This window comes from Somniosus microcephalus, chromosome 7 (assembly GCF_052327205.1).
Source record: "Somniosus microcephalus isolate GS21.2 chromosome 7, FLI_Smic_1.0, whole genome shotgun sequence".
In the NCBI taxonomy this organism is placed as follows: domain Eukaryota; kingdom Metazoa; phylum Chordata; class Chondrichthyes; order Squaliformes; family Somniosidae; genus Somniosus; species Somniosus microcephalus.
In genome coordinates this window covers 267,709,459-267,726,403 of record NC_140993.1, presented here as the reverse complement: position 1 = coordinate 267,726,403, position 16,945 = coordinate 267,709,459, and the positions used below count along the sequence as shown (strand labels likewise).

General features: G+C 46.5%; 1 protein-coding gene across 5 annotated transcripts in view; it reads left to right on the top strand.

Annotated features, from left to right (window-relative positions):
• The window catches only part of bbs9 (Bardet-Biedl syndrome 9), a 479,777-nt gene extending 477,393 nt beyond the window's left edge, over positions 1–2,384 (top strand). For all 5 annotated transcript variants that reach the window (XR_015079111.1, XM_085993738.1, XM_085993740.1 and 2 more), the window contains one exon: positions 1,627–2,384. Coding sequence is in view for 4 of the 5 variants with exons in the window: in XM_085993742.1 (XP_085849868.1) it covers positions 1,627–1,679 (53 nt within the window). In the remaining variant the exon portion in view is untranslated. The remainder of the gene's footprint in view (positions 1–1,626) is intronic.
• Positions 2,385–16,945: the final 14,561 nt, after the last annotated feature.

The following is a 16,945-nucleotide window of genomic DNA, read 5'->3' as shown; positions in this document are numbered from 1 at the left end:
CCTCCTCCAGCCTTATAACCTTTCAAGAACTCTACGTTCCTCGATTCTGGCCTCTTGCGCATCCCCGGTTTTCTTTGCTCCACCATTGGTGGCTGTCTCTTCAGCTGCCTGGGCCCTAAACTCTAGAATTCCCTCCCTAAGCCTCTCTGCTTCTCTCTCCTCCTTTAAGACACTCCTTAAAAACTACCTGTTTGACCAAGCTTTTGGTCACCTGTCCTAATGGCCCAGAAATTCGGGTCGGGGGCTTCCCGCGGGTGTAAGCCCCCGACTTGCGCTTACCTTGCGCGCCGGCCGTTGTGCTGTGGGCCCCCGTGGAATTCCGATCCTGGGCCTGCTCCAACTGCCGGCACGCAGTGCTTGCGTATCCCAGGGGCGCAGTTAGTTTGATGCGTCCCCTGGGATCACGTGGGCCATGGAGAGCCAATCGGAGCAGGGAATGCCCATTCATAAGTTTGACGTCAATATTACAGACCCCAAAACATCACTAAATCTTCAAATAAATTTTTTAAAAACATCACATTTTTTAAATAAACTATAAATTACATGAAATAACTATTTTAAACAATAATTTAAATTTTTGAAAAAGATCATTTTATTTTCTAACGGGGCTAAAAATAAACTTACCTTTCTTTAAAGTATTTAAAAATAATAAACCTGTGGAAAAAATGTTTTAATTTTAATTAATTCACCACTTACCTTGTAAAAAGCAGGCCTTACGACTGCTTTTTAAATGTGTAACTTCTGCAGACTTACCCTCCCGGGAAAACCTGCAAAAAAAACGTAAGTTCGATGCGCACGCACAGCCTCTCCCGCGCATGCGTTCGAACTCTGAACCCCTTCTTTCAGGGGAACGGAAGTGCCGGTTTCCCACGCATGCATAGTGCATGCAGGAAACCGGCACTTCCATTGGGCTTACGGGTGAGTACCCCATGCGTACTCACCCGTGGAGACCCGAAGTTCTGGGCCAATATCTCCTTATGTGGCTCGGTGTCAAATTTTGTTTGATAACTGCTCCTGTGAAGCACCTTGGGATGTTTTATTATGTTAAAGGTGCTGTATAAATGCAAGTTGTTGTTGTATACATTTCATAGTTCCTGCTCCACTGTGCATTACCTTACATTAATATCTTCAGTAAACGCCATTACCGTTCCTCAGCTGCTTAATTTGTTGAGCTCCTTTGGAATACTCTTTCCAATATTCAGCACTTGCACACATAGTTTGATGTTATCAACGGCTGTTGTATTATTATTCCAAAGTGTATCTTCCTCCATATCCTGTGAACAGCAATGGGACCCTAACAGACACCTAGAGAGAGTCAATGCTTTGTTCTGTATCAGCAGCTTCTAATTTCCCATTTATTCCACAGTATTCTTTAAAAAAAAACCTCACATATGGAACTTTATCAAATACCTTCTGAAAACTTAGCAACCCAATATAACAATTTCCCATATGTCTAAAATTAGAGTCTGTTATCTTCATTTCATATTCCCTGGTGATCACATGACAATCTCAACAAACAAGATCAAGATCAGGAAATAAAACAAATCTAACTAAATATCAGACTGTTTAAACCTGATTTATTTAAGTCTGTTTGATTTTATTTTTCTTCAATTTATGTTTTTCAAGATCTTTTCCAGGGTGCTGCGGAAGAGAACCTCGCGATCCCTGAAGACAGATAGGAGCGGGCCAGCAGCTGGACCGTGTTTTTCCACAACTTCTGCTTTCCAGACTCCAGTACGTGCTGTCAGAGCCAAATCAGACTGCACACGTATGATCTTCAGAAAAGCAACTGTGTAATATCCCTAGCTCGTATCGCCAGCCCAATTGGAGCTTGTTTAAAAGCTGCTCAGATTGTGGGGGCTTCCTGTGAGTAGTACTTGATGTTTCCTACTTTCAAAGCGTTTCTGGGGCCAAGAGTTTCATGACACTTACTTAAATCAACTGGAAGAGACACTGATCTTTTCCAGTACACACATAGCCACGCTGTTGAAATTACTGCACTATAGTAAAGCATAATCTGCTGGGGAAAAAATGTTAGGGGTAAGTGTGACTGCTACCAAAGTAGCATTTGTTATTTCTGCACACCCATCACTCACTTATAGCACTCCTACTTTCCATACATTGTGCGCAGCATCATTACTGTATTCCTATTAATGTTATACTTTTATTGTTATATAATCTAACGGGTGATCGATTTATCGGCTGTTATTTAATGTTAACTGGCTTTCCATGCATTTTTAGAAGCTGCAGATTTGTGCAACAAATTTCAATTTGCTACAGTTTCCAGATACATAGTTATGTGCAAATGAAGGCAGACACTGTTTTATATCCAACTTGTTAAATGTAAAGTTGCTGGTTAAATAAACTAAAAGGTTTAACATAAATGCTGGTGTTAAATCACTGAGGAAATGCTTAAAAATATCAGCACACATCAATTTTTTATTATTTCTCAGTACGCACATTTACCACACTGTTTCACTGATTGGTGTAGCATTCTAGTCCAATCACTTTGCTAAACCCATGACCTCTTGATTTTGATGGACTGGGCTGGGTTGCATGTATACGTCAGTTGAGGTATGTAGCACAACAACAGGAGGTAGATTTTAAACATTGTACGATGGTGTAAAATGTGTGATAGCGAGTCGGCAGCCCCTTCTACACCTCTTCCCCATTTTTATTTTCAAGTCAACGGAAATAAAAATTGGGAGAGAAGTAAGCTGGCTGCTGGCTCACTATCACACGTTGTACACTCTCGCACCACATCAAGATCTACCTAGGAGTCTGCGACTTTGCAGCAAGTAACTCTCAAATAATTCTTCATCTTTAAAACCCATTCTCTTCACCCCTAAATTTCAGTTTGTTATATTTGTTATTTCAGCAACTTGCAAAATCTAGTCACAAAAACTCAAAACCACATTCATTTATTTTCTTTCTCTTTTTATTAGTAGCCGTCAGATTTTATTACCAGTAACCAAAAATGCATCCTGTTCTAAATTCACCTCATTTTTAACATAAGCGTATAACATAAGAGCGTCAGAAATAGGAGCAGGAGTCGGCCATTTGGCCCTTCGAGCCTGCTCTGCAATTCAATAAGATCATGGCTGATCTTCTACCTCAACTCCACTTTCCCGCACTAACCCCATATCCCTTAATTCCCTTAGTTCCCAAAAATTTATCGACCTCTGTCTTGAATATACTCAACGACTGAACATCCACAGCTCTCTGGGGTAGAGAATTCTAAAAATTCACACCCCTTTGAGTGAAGAAATTTCTCCTCATCTCAGTCCTAAATGGCTGACCCCTTAACTGATCTCAGTTATTTTACTGAGCCAGGTCATGAGAAATAATATTCCGAACAGTACATTGCTCAGTAAAATCAGCAGGTGCTTGGATAGCAAAGAAAAACAAATGTCAAATGCTACTTCATGTGTTTTGTTTTGCCATGAGAACAGCCAGGAACCTCATGCCACTGTTCCAGGTTTCATTCTTAAAGCTCAGTGGTAGTGTCTTACCTCTGAGTCAGAAGGTCATGGGTTCAAGCCCCATTGTAGGATTTGAGCACGTAATCTAGGCTGACACTTCTGAGGGAGTGCTGCACAGTCATATGTGCCTTCTTTCAGATCAGATGTTAAACCGAGGCCTCGTTTACCCTCTCAGGTGGATGTAAAAGATCCCACGGTACTATTTCGAAGAAGAGCAGGTGAGTTCTCCCTGGTGTCCTGGCCAATATTTATCTCTCAACCAACATCACCAAAAACAGAGGATCTGATCATTTATTTAATTGCTGTTTGTGGGATCATGCTGTGCACAAATTGGCTGCTGCATTTGCCGACAAAACAACAGTGACTACACTTCAAAAAGTACTTAATTGACTGTGAAGCGCTTTGGGACGTCCTGAGGATGTGAAAGGTGCTATAGAAATGCTAGTTATTTTTTTTTAATGAAAATCTGTTATTCCCAGTTATCTTACAGAAATGTGAATTTTAAGTGCTGACTTCAAAGCTCTTGGTTCTTTTCTCAAGGCAGCTCCTGCAATCTGCAGCAATCGTCAAGGTTTTAGCCCTAAATAAGACGGCTGAGGTTCCAGGTTGGCATTGCCGGCGCGCCACCCAAATCGGGGAAACCCTGGGTGCGCTGCCCTCCAGTTCCTGCCCATTAAAACGAATGGGCAGACAATGATGGGTCGCCCCAGAGACGTACGCCTGGTGGCGTGAGGCGAACCCAGGAAGTCAGCGCCCAACGATTAATAGTCTCATCTTGCGGCCTGCCAACACCACAAACCATTATCCCCGTCTTTAAAAGAAAAGACAATCATTTAACCTGCTACCTAAATAGGGGCGTGTCTGCATTGAACATTAATCCTTTTAGATGTCTGTGTTCAGGAGTTTGCTGGTATGAAACAAGGGTGTAAATTGCTGGTTGCATTCATCAGTTTTGAGCTGATTTTAGCATCCAGCTCTGGGATCAAAATAAATGGCACTGATTAGATAATAGAGAAACTATTTATCAGTCGCCAGTGGCATTATCACCACCCACTGGGTTGTTACAGCACCTGAGTAACATTCCAAAGTCTTGTTTCAGACGTATGAAGTAACGCGTAATAGTTGGCACTAGGATGAGTTAATGATGTGTTTGAAGTTTTCATATAGAAATCCTAATTTCACCAGAAAGGGTGAGCACAGCACCCCTCGCACCTCCAGTGCTTGTGAGGTATGGGTCTGTCACAGTCATAAAGGAACTGCCATACTCGCTCCTGCTCGTGCGCTGTATCTGCATTCATCATGTATTCCTCTTAAGTTTTCCTTTTAATCCATTTTTATATATTGTCTGTTCATTTAAAACACTGCTGTACTATTTTGCTTTGTCACCAAGCATGAATTAAATGAGCCCTCCAATGTGTCATTTCCTACATTACAACAGTGACTACACTTCAAAAATGTACTTAATTGGCTGTAAAGTGCTTCAGGATGTCCTGAGGTTGTGAAAGATGCTGTATAAGTGCACTTCTTTCTTTCTTTCTTTCATTCTTTCGCTCTCTTCTATGTCACATGTACTGGTGACTTTCCAGTGAATGACCTTTGATCCACTTAATATTACACTGAAGTTCGGATATATACCATAGCGCAGTTACAGCTTGTGAACCGTGAATTACAGTCTGCCTGTATTAGTGAAGAGTGAAAACCAGGTGTGAAGGTTATTACCTGAGCTGGCTGGAGCTGATCAAATGATTTTGTCACGACGTTTCCCACTGAGGTGTATTTAACCATCACCGAGACTGTAATATCACCACATTTGGGGAGGGAGAGTGGAAGGTGTGAAGGCAGTGGATATAATGGCCGCTCCTCCCCATTAGATTCACAACAACAACTTGCATTTACATAGCACCTTTAATGTAGTAAATAGTCTCAGGGCACTTCACAGGAGCGATTATCAAAAAAAATTGACACCGAGCCACATAAGGAGATATTAGGACAGTTGCCCAAAAGCTTGGTCAAAGAGATAGGGTTTAAGGTGCGTCTTAAAGGAGGAGAGAGGCAGAGAGGTTTAGGGAGGGAATTCCAGAGCTTAGGGCTGAGACGGCTGAAGGCACGGCTGCCAATGGAAGGACAATAAAAATCGGGGATGTGCAAGATGCCAGAATTGGAGGAGCGCAGAGATCTCGGAGGCTTGTAGGGCTGGAGGAGATGGGGGGGCGAGGCCATGGAGGGAATTGAAAACAAGGGTGAGAATTTTAAATTGCGGGTGAGCACAGGGGGGCAATGCGTGATCGGGACTTGGTACGAATTAGGATACGGGCAGCAGAGTTTTTGAGAGTTTTTACCTCTCTGAGGGTATTTGCACCCAGTTTCAGCATGAAGTCAGGAGTGAAGGGTAGCAGCCTGAGGAATGAATGTTCTGGTAATGTTGCTCGGAACCCAGCTCTAGGAGGCACACAGCAGCGACCCCCCGTTGACCTTCCCGCTGGTTTCCCTTGTGTTCCACTTTGTGCAGCTCAGATGTTCCACCGCTATCCATATACAACATGGGGCGCTGTCCATATACAACACAGGGCGCACGGTGGCATAGTGGTTAGCACTGTTGCCTCACAGCGCCAGGGACCCGGGTTCAAATCCGGCCTCGGGTGACTGTCTGTGTGGAGTTTGCACATTCTCCCCGTGTTTGCGTGGGTTTTCTCCGGGTGCTCCGGTTTCCTCCCACAGTCCAAAGATGTGCGGGTTAGGTTGATTGGCCATGATAAAAATTGGCCCTTAGTGTTAGGGGGGATTAAATACGTGGGGTTACGGGGATAGGGCTTGGGTGGGATGGCTGTCGGTGTAGGGACCGGGTGCTAGGGTTTGGATGATCAGCCATGATCTCGTTGAATGGCGGAGCAGGCTCGAAGGGCCGAATGGCCTACTCCTGCTCCTATCTTCTATGTTTCTATGTCCATATACAACACGGGACGCTGTCCATATACAACACGGGGCGCTGTCCATATACAACACGGGGCACTGTCCATATACAACACGGGGCGCTGTCCATGTCGGGAATGATCGAGTTTGATGGGCTCGTCACTAGACTAATGGGAGTGGGCCTTTGGCGTAGCGGTAGCATCCCCGCCGCTGGGCCAGAAGGCGTAGGGTTTCGAACCCCGCTCCAGACAGTCCCAGCAAGTGGAGTCGGAGCTCCGGCTCTAAATTCTGGGTTGACATCCAGTGGGATACTTGCGTCCGTGGGTGTGGGTGGCTCCCCCCCTCGTATGGGTTGTGGGAGCCCGTAAAACCCTCCCGCCATAAGACTAACCACCCTAATGGCTGGTACGAAGATGGTTACGGTCACGGAAGGAGCGTTAATCGCGGCCAGAAATCCTTCCACCACTTCATACAGTTCCCCAAAGGGCATGAAGACACGTACGACAACGACTAGACTAATGTAAGCAGGAGAGTTTGTTTCTGCCACTTTTGTTTCTGTACTTGGCTGCTGCTTTAAAGGGCCGTTACTGCCTCAGTCAGGGATTCTAGACTGCGGTTTGTTCCTGGGACAACCGAGAACAGCCTCTTTAAAATGAATGCTTTAAATTTTGGCCACTGTGGCGCTCGCTCGCTGATCGCTGCAGGAGCTGCTAAATCTGATTTGGCACAAGACTTTATTTTTTTTAAATCGGATTTTATTAAAACTGTAAAGTTAGTCTTGATGATAAGGCTAGCAAGATGCGTCCACCCCTTCCTCTGGTTAGACAGTATTTTATCTTACTAACTTTATGTTCTTGCCCAACGTATAGCTTACAGCACAGCTCCACAGTACGCTTGATAAGTTGGGCACTTGTTATTAACTTTAACCCTGGCTGAACCTGGAGTAGATTGGGCACATTTTTGTTCTTCTTATCGATGAATTTACTACTGCACGCTGCAGATGCCTTTGTATATGTGAATCAGTCCGTTTATAGTCTATTATATTTGAAACTATACTGTCGAATCCCCGTGTCTCACTGTGATTTTACATTCGTGTTTACACTCTGCCAGGTTGTGTCAGAAACCAATAATGTTCTAGTTATAGAACCAGTGCTTCACTTTAATAGACAAATGAATTATTTTCCTTTTCATTAAAACAGTTTTGTTTCCCTCCCCCTTAAATTCAGTTATATACAGTACTGTCGTTGTAATGTAACTAAAATGACATGTCTATTAACTTGTTTATTTCACTCATTTTAAGTTACTGCAAAAACACACATACAAAATTAAAATACAAGATAACAGCGAGGTGAAATTCTTGACTTGGTAGTCCATATAGTGAGCCGTATCCCTATCAGATTTCAACAGCAAAATTTAGGCTATATGCTCCTTTAAGACTTTGTTGGGCCAGCCCATTACGTGGCTCATTTTATCCTGTTCTTCACTGCTGCGTTCTACCAGCTCTCTTCCAATCTTCCTCTTCTTCAGCACTATTATTTCTGATTCCTATGAAAATGAAATAACATTTGTTCCAGACTTTCATGCCCAAACACGTGACCGATATCCACCCGTTTTCCTGTAACCTTTTGAGTGTTCTTCAGTTTTCCTGCAGCCTCGCTGGGAATAAAATTAAATTCTTTGCCCGGTCCTGAATCAGAATCAGCAGAAATATAAGGAGGTCGCCCATCACATGGAGCAATGAATAATGCATCGAATGTTTTGCTACCAGCTACAGCTTTGTAATATACAGGTTCAAACACAGAATCCTAGAAGTGATTGGAAAAGTCAAAGCGTTGACCTATGGCAGAGCTTCACCAGTAAACCAATTGTCATCTCCTGAGATTGGAAATGAGTAAAACGAAAGAAGAGGGGAGAATCGAGGTCAGAGCAGGAAGAAGTTGTGATTCCATTGAACCCTAAAGGCATTCATTTTTCCTAATCTTGGCTCTTGATATCTCCATCCTTGATATCTCCATCCTTGATATCTCTATCCTTGATATCTCCATGTGCGAGAGGAAATTAACTTATATTCAAAAGATCTCACCTAACCAATGTAAATTGCTACCAGAGTCCAAAAGTAGGCAACCTGGTGGGGGAAGCATATCTAAACCCAATATATACAGCAGGGAGGGTAAGCATTTTAATACATTCAGGTGCAAACTAAGGCCTTTTAAGGCTATTTCCAAAGAGACTGCTACTATTTAAGATAATTGGCAAAAGAAAGGGGGGAGATGAGGAGAATTCTTCTATGCAGCAAGTTGTTATGATCTGGAATGCACAGCCTGAAAGGGCGGTGGAAGCAGATTCAATGGTAACTTTCAAAAGGGAATTGAATAAATACTTGAAAAGAACAAATGTGCAGGGCTATAGGGAAAAGAGCAGGGGAGTGGGACTAATGAGATTGCTCTTTCAAAGAGCCGGCAAAGACATGGTGGGCCAAATGGCCTCCTGTGCTGTAAGATTCTGTGATTCTCTAATTGTATCTAGTGTACCGGGTCAGCATGCCTGTGCAAAGATGGGTATCATCCTTAAGATCAAAGATAACACCCAGCATCTTCCTCCACTACCAATCGTCTCCTTAACCCCTCTCCCCTGCTCCTCCAGTCTCACCTCCAACAATCTCCATTAAAAACCCACTCTCAACCCCCATGTCCTCACAATCTACCACCAATCTTCAACCGCCCTTTCCTCTGCAGTCCTTGAACATGTTGCCACCTCCCAGAGCTGTACCCCTCTTCCCCCTGAGTTTGAATCTCTCCAATCTGATTTCTGCCCCTGCCACAATACTGAAATTGCCCTATTCAAAGTCACAAATGACATCCTCAGTGACTGTGACCATGGTGCACAGTCTGTCCTTGACCTGTCTGCAGTCTTTGACACAGTTGACCACACCATACTCCTCCAACACCTCTCCTCCGCTGTACAGCTCAGTGGGACTGCCCTCGCTTGGTTCCACTTTTACTTATCCAGTCGTAGCCAGAGCATCTCTAGCATTGGCTTCTCTTCCTACCCTCATCGTTACCTCTGGAGAACCCCAAGGATCTATCCTTGGCCCCCCTCCTCTTCCTGATCTACATACTGCACCTTAGTGACATCATCCAAAGACATTGGGTCAGCTTCCACAGCTACACTGACGACACTCAGCTCTATCTCTCCATCATCTGTCTCGACCCCTCCACTGTCTCTGTGTTGTCACCCTGCTTTTTAAAAATTTGTTCATGGGATGTGGGCGTCGCTGGCAAGGCCAGCATTTATTGCCTATTCCTAATTGCCCTTGAGAAGGTGGTGGTGAGCCGCCTTCTTGAACTGTTGCAGTCCGTGTGGTGAAGGTACTCCCACAGTGTTGTTAGGGAGGGAGTTCCAGGATTTTGACCCAGCGACGATAAAGGATCGGCGATATACTTCCAAATCAGGATGGTGTGTGACTTGGAGGGGAACTTGGAGGTGGTGGTGTTCCCATGTGCCTGCTGCCCTTGACCTTCTAGGTGGTAGAGGTTGCTGGTTTGGGAGGTGCTGCCAAAGAAGCCTTGGCGAGTTGCTGCAGTGCATCTTGTAGATGGTACACACTGCAGCCACGGTACGCCGGTGGTGGAGGGAGTGAATGTTTAAGGTGGTGGATGGGGTGCCAATCTAGTGAGCTGCTTTGTCTTGGATGGTGTTGAGCTTCTTGAGTGTTGTTGGAGCTGCACTCATCCAGACAAGTGGAGAGTATTCCATCACATTCCTGACTTATGCCTTGAAGATGGTGGAAAGGCTTTGGGGAGTCAAGAGGTGAGACACTCACCACAGAATACCCAGCCTCTGACCCTGCCTGTGTTGCCACAGTATTTATGTGGCTGGTCCAGTTAAGTTTCTGGTCAATGGTGACCCCCCCAGGATATTGATGGTGGGGGATTCGGCCAATTTTGGGCACAAGTCTTCAGCATGATAGCCAGGATGTTGTCGGGGCCGACAGCCTTTGCTGTATCCAGTGCGCTCAGCCGTTTCTTGATATCACGTGGAGTGAATCGAATTGGCTGAAGACTGGCTTCTGTGATGTGGGGACCGCAGGAGGAGGCTGATATGGATCATCCACTCGGCATTTCTGGCTGAAGATGGTTGCAAACGCTTCAGCCTTGGCTTTTGCACTCACGTGCTGGGCTCCACCATCATGGAGGATGGGGATATTCATGGAGCCTGCTCCTCCCGTTAGTTTTTTAATGGTCCACCACCATTCACGACTGGATGTGGCAGGACTGCTAGTCCAACATCCAGCCCTGATGAGCCACAATTTTCTCCAATTAAACATTGAGAAGACGAAAGACATCATATTCAGCCCCCGTCACAAACTCCGGTCCCTTGCCACCGATTCCATCCCCCTCCCTGATCATTGTCTCAGGTTGAACCAGACAGTTCACAACCTATTCGACCCCGAGCTGACCTTCTGACCCATATCCTCTCCCATCACAATGACCGCCTACTTCCACCTCTAACATCGCTCGTCTCCATACCTGCCTCAGCCCATCTGCTGCTGAAACCCTCACCCATGCCTTTGTCACCGCCAGAATCCAATGCTCTCCTATCCAGTCTTCCATGTTTCATCTTCCATTAACGTCAGCTCATCTAAAACTGCTGCCCGCATCCTATCCCACACCAAGTCCTGCTCACCTTGTCCTTGCTGACCTACGATGGCCCTCAGTCCCCCCAACGCTTCCCATTTAAAATTCCCAACCTCGTGTTTGATTCTCTTCATGGCCTATCCCTCCCTATCTCTGCAACCTCTTCCAGCTCAACAGCCCGCCCCCCCCGCCCCAGAACTCTGTGTTCCTCTGACCCAGGTTATTCCCCCCTCCGTCTCACAGTAGCAGCCATGCCTTCTGCTGTCACGGCTCTACACCATAGAATTTCCTGTGTAAGCCTCTCTGCCTCTCCAAATCCCTCTCCTCCTTAAAGCCCATCTATTTCACCAAGCCTTTAGTCACCCCTCCTAATAGCTCCTTCTATGGCGTGGTGTCCACTTTTTGTCTGATTTCACCTCTGCGACGCACCTTGGGATGTTTATCTATTTTGAGCACGCCATATAATAATGCAGGTTGTTGTTGTATTCTGTGGGATACTTGTGTAATAATACAGACATTTTTGGGGACGTCAACTGCTTGCAACAAGTAAAAAAATGTTTTGAATGATGCAGCCAGCTGGATCTACCGATATCCTACTCTCCACCATTGAAGCTCCCTGTACAGGTTGTGTGTTGGGTTTTCAAGCCAAGGGCCATGCTCCCACAGTGATCCCCTGGTGCTGCAAACCACCAAGACTATTCCTATTTCAAGGTACCTTAATCAAAGTTCAATACTGTTCTTCCAAAGCAATATATTATTGATGGAGGTGGATATTTTATGACATTTCCAGGACTATGTTCCAGAGCCAACAAAAACAACCTCACTCGAGCTATTTTGTTGTCTAGAGGATTTGCACACAATCTTAGATGCCTCCTGAATCCCTCAAAACGGAAATGTTCAAAATGTCTAAATACTTCATTCAGGAAATAATTATGCGAGGCTCAAAGACATAAAAGCCCATTGGGAAAGCAGCAGGAAATCCTCTGGGTTCCGAGCAGTGAGCACCTGTTATCAATAGACTCTCTTGGACTGATGTTACCTCAGGGCTTTCACCGGCTGCACCTGGCGTTGACCCATCTATGTCCGTGAGGAGCCAGTAGATATTTATGCAGACAACTGGATGGTAAGTGCATTCTTCATAGGTAAAAGCTTGGACACTTCTTCATTAATCAGCATGACCATCCTGGTGATTGGGGCTCCTGATAAATCCAGGGGAATCCCAGGTGTAACTATTCCATGCCGGCAGCGACAGGCGCTCCAGGTTCTGGGCTGTTCATTTTCTGGAAATGTACAGCTAACTGATATTGTTCACTTTTAAAAACAGAACATCAACCACTTGTATTTTTTTCTAATCCCATGTGCTAGTCTCTCCTTGGGATTCTGTCAGACAGCCCTTTTTGCCTAATGGCCAACCAAACATTGCCCCTGTGCATGTACAAACTATAGACATCATCTATCAGAACAGGGAGACCACCTGCCCAACGATGGAGAAAATGGATGCCATCCTGGAGGGTTTTGCGTTACACTATATAATATACGTAATTATTTATACTTCCCTCAGCTGTTGAAAGCATGTCTGGAAGATAAATGAACTTGGGGAGATTGTTCCACCTCGAGCATCAGTAGATGAAATGTGGTGAGTTTTCCAACATTTCTGTCAGCGTGCAGCGGAATGAACTTCACAACACAGATGTGAGGTTTATCAGCAAACATTGGTGCAAAATCATTCACCTAATTTAGGTGTCTAAGGTGATTAAACAAATTGATACGGTAGACAGAAAGAAAATATTTCCTCTGGTGGGTGAGTCCAGAACAAGAGGGCATAACCTTAAAAGTAGAGCTAGGCCATTCAGGGGTGATATCAGGAAGCACTTCTTCACACAACGGGGAGTGGAAATCTGGAACTCTCCCCCGCAAGAAGCTGTTGAGGCTGGGGGTCAATTGAAAATTTCAAAACTGAGATTGATAGATTTTTGTTAGGGAAGGATGTTCAGGTACGGAACCAAGGTGGGTAGATACAGATCAGCCATGATCTAATTCAATGGCAGAACCTTCTCCAGGGGCTGAGTGGCCACCTCCTGTTCCGATGTTCCTATTCACCCTCTTCAGAGTTGTACCTGAGCTTTTGCAGCAATAGTTATTATTGGACATGGTGTATTGAGAAAGAATAGAATTCAGTGAATGACTAGTATAATGCTTGTGGTAATTGTCCCATGAGCAGGATAGCCACAGCATTCCTAAATGTATAGAGCTCCGAATGACCCTATAATCAACCTCACTATATCGTGGTTAACTCTCACACCTGACTTCTTCTCCACATATTCCAGAAATGGCAACACAACACGATCTCTTTCCTGCAATGGAGCCTGGACAGCCTTTTCTCCAATCAACAAGACAAGAAGGTCTCAGTCAGCAACCAAAGAGCGTTTTTTATTCTTTCCTGAAAAACTTTGTTGCTCCACACAGCCTGGGGAGGAGGAGGTAAAGTTAATAATGAAGGTATTGCTCTCTGTCCATGTAGACAGAGTATTTGAATTAGATACGTTAGGGAGGACCAGGGGACATGCATATAAGTTACATAGGCATACAACCAAGCTAGAACTCGAGGTTTTTCTTTTCGCAGAGCGTCACCACACTCTGGAAAAAGTTACCGACCGGTTCAGGCACTGAGCATGGATGCACTGCACATGTTCAAAAGGGAGATGGCCGAGTTTCTATCAATGGCCAATTTCGCAGTTTACAGAAGATAAGTGGGGGTTTTAGGCAATGTGACTCATGGTCACTGTTCTCCTGCAACTTGCTTTGGTCACCTTTGAGGGTCGGAGAGGAATATTGTTTATTTTTGGCCTCTCCCAGCAGATTGCGTGGACACTGATTGGTGGGGGAGGTCCAATGCGGGTCATGATGCTAAGGACTATATTGGGCAGCCTCGATGAACCAGCTGGTCTTTATCTGTCTGCTATTTTCGTATGTTCGTTGCTCATATTTCTTATGTTCTTGTTAGCTTTTTGGACATTAAGGGAATCGAGAGATATGGGTATCGGGCAGGAAAGTGGAGTTGAGGTAAAAGATCAGCCATGATCTTATTGAATGGCAGAGCAGACTCAAGGGGCCGTATGGCCCACTCCTGCTCCTATTTCTTATGTTCGTGAAGCATCTTGGGGCATTTTCTTCATTAAGAGCGCTGTATGTATATGCAAATTGGTTGCTGCTTTGTCAGGCCAGGAGTTAAACTGTTTTTAGTTGTATTGATGTGCACTCAAAAATCACTTCCCATCAACATGAAAGTGACAGTCTGACTGAATCTTTAATGATCATTTGATGCGCCATCAATTACTCAAAAGACTGAGGTTGAGCGAGTAACAATCAGGCTTTTATTAACTAAAGAATGAAGGTCTTGTCTCGAGTGGTCGACCCGTCCAGAATACTAAGGGACTGGGAGGTAGTCACTTATATACCTGGAATAGTGGGAGGAGTCAGCCGAGGCATGTCCAGACCTGTACCTAGTGGAATACACATACAGACACAGACAGGTATGACAGTGGTTTACCACATTCACCCCTTGTTTAAAAATGAGTCCGGCGGGGTGAAGTGTATTTAAAAGTTCATGTATTGGAGTCTCTCCGGAGGTCTTGTCTGCCGCTGTGATCGACGTGGCGACGGCAGGGGTGGTGGAGCTTCCGGCGTCGCGTCCCGTGTAGGCTGGGGCCCTGGAGTGTAGTCCTCGTGGGTGATGGTCCAAGGCGAGCCGGCTGCTGGGGTTGGATATCGGGTCGTGGGGGGGGGTGGTAATGGGTAGTGGGTTACAGCGGTCCCCGAGGGTGCGAGGTCTCGTATGGAGACTGTGTCCTCCCGCCCGTCCGGGTACGCAATGTAAGCGTACTGGGGGTTGGCGTGGAGGAGGTCGACCCTCTCGACCAGGGGGTCCATTTTATTGGCCCTCACGTGTCTTCTCAGTAGTACCGGCCCTGGGGACGTCAGCCATGGCGGTAACGATGTCCCCGATGTGGACTTCCTTGGGAAGACAAACATTTTCTCGTGAGGGGTGGCATTGGTGGCAGTGCAGAGAAGTGACCGAATCGAGTGGAGCGCATCGGGGAGCACCTCCTGCCAGCGGGAGGTCGGAAGGCCCCTAGACTTTAAGGCTAGTAGGGCGGCCTTCCAAACAGTTGCATTCTCTCTTTCCACCTGTCCGTTCCCCCGGGGGTTGTAACTGGTGGTCCTGCTTGTGGCTATACCCCTAGCGAGCAGGTACTGGCGGAGTTCGTCGCTCATAAACGATGAGCCCCGGTCGCTATGGATATAGCTGGGGAAACCGAACAGGGTGAAGAGGCTGTTCAGAGATTTAATGACCGTGGCACTGGTCATGTCCGGGCAGGGGATAGCAAACGGGAACCGGGAGTACTCGTCAATGATGTTGAGGAAGTACACATTGCGGTCGGAGGAGGGGAGAGGCCCTTTGAAATCGACGCTCAGGCGTTCGAAAGGGCGAGTGGCTTTTATCAGGTGGGCTCTGTCTGGTCTATAAAAGTGCGGTTTGCACTCAGCGCAGACTTGGCAGTTCTTGGTCATGGTCCTGACCTCCTCGATGGAGTAAGGCAGGTTGCGGGCCTTGATGAAGTGGAAGAACCTGGTGACCCCCGGGTGGCAGAGGTCATTGTGGAGGGCCCTCAGCCTATCGATCTGCGCGCTGGCGCAGGTGCCACGCGATAGGGCATCTGGGGGTTCATTGAGCTTCCCAGGCCGGTACAAGATCTCGTAATTGTAGGTGGAAAGTTCGATTCTCCACCTCAAGATCTTGTCATTTTTGATTTTGCCCCTCTGCTTGTTGTTGAACATAAAAGCAACTGAACGCTGGTCAGTGAGCAGGGTAAATCGTTTTCCGGCCAGGTAGTGCCTCCAATGACGCACAGCCTCCACGATAGCCTGGGCCTCCTTCTCGACCGCGGAGTGTCTGGTCTCCGGGCCCTGGAGGGTTCGTGAGAAGAATGCCACAGGTCTCCCCGCCTGATTAAGGGTGGCGGCCAGAGCGAAGTCAGACGCATCGCTTTCCACCTGGAAGGGAATGGATTCGTCCACTGCGTGCATGGTGGCTTTGGCAATGTCTTCCTTGATACGGTGGAAGGCTAAGCGGGCCTCTGCCGTCACGGGAAAAGAGGTGGACTTGATCAGCGGACGGGCTTTGTCTGCATAGTAGGGGACCCACTGAGCGTAGTAGGAAAAAAACCCTAGGCACCTCTTCAGAGCTTTTAGGCAGTGGGGCAGTGGGAGTTCCATAAGGGGACGCATCCGGTCCGGGTCGGGACCGATGATCCCGTGTTCTACAACACAGCCAAGGATGGCGAGGCGGTCTGTGCGGAATATGCACTTCTCCTTGTTATATGTCAGGTTCAGGAGTTGGGCGGTGTGGAGGAATTTCTCGAGGTTTGCGTCATGGTCCTGCAAGTCATGGCCGCAGATGGTCACATTATCTAGGTAAGGGAAAGTGGCCTGCAGCTCGTTTTGATCGACCATCCGGTCCATCTCCCTTTGGAAGACGGAGACCCCGTTGGTAACGCCGAAGGGAACCCTAAGGAAGTGATAGAGGCGGCCGTTTGCCTCAAAAGCAGTATACTGGCGGTCTTCAGGGCTGATGGGGAGCTGGTGGTACGCTGATTTCAGGTCAATGGTCGAAAAGACGCGGTACTGCGCGATCTGGTTGACCATGTCAGCTATGCGGGGGAGTGGGTAGGCGTCCAGCAGGGTGTAGCGGTTTATTGTTTGGCTGTAGTCGATGACCAGGCGTTGTTTCTCGCCGGTCTTAACGACCACAACCTGGGCTCGCCAGGGGCTGGTGCTGCCCTCAATAATCCCCTCCTTCAGGAGCCGTTCCACTTCGGTTTTGATGAAAACCCTGTCCCCGGCACTGTATCGCCT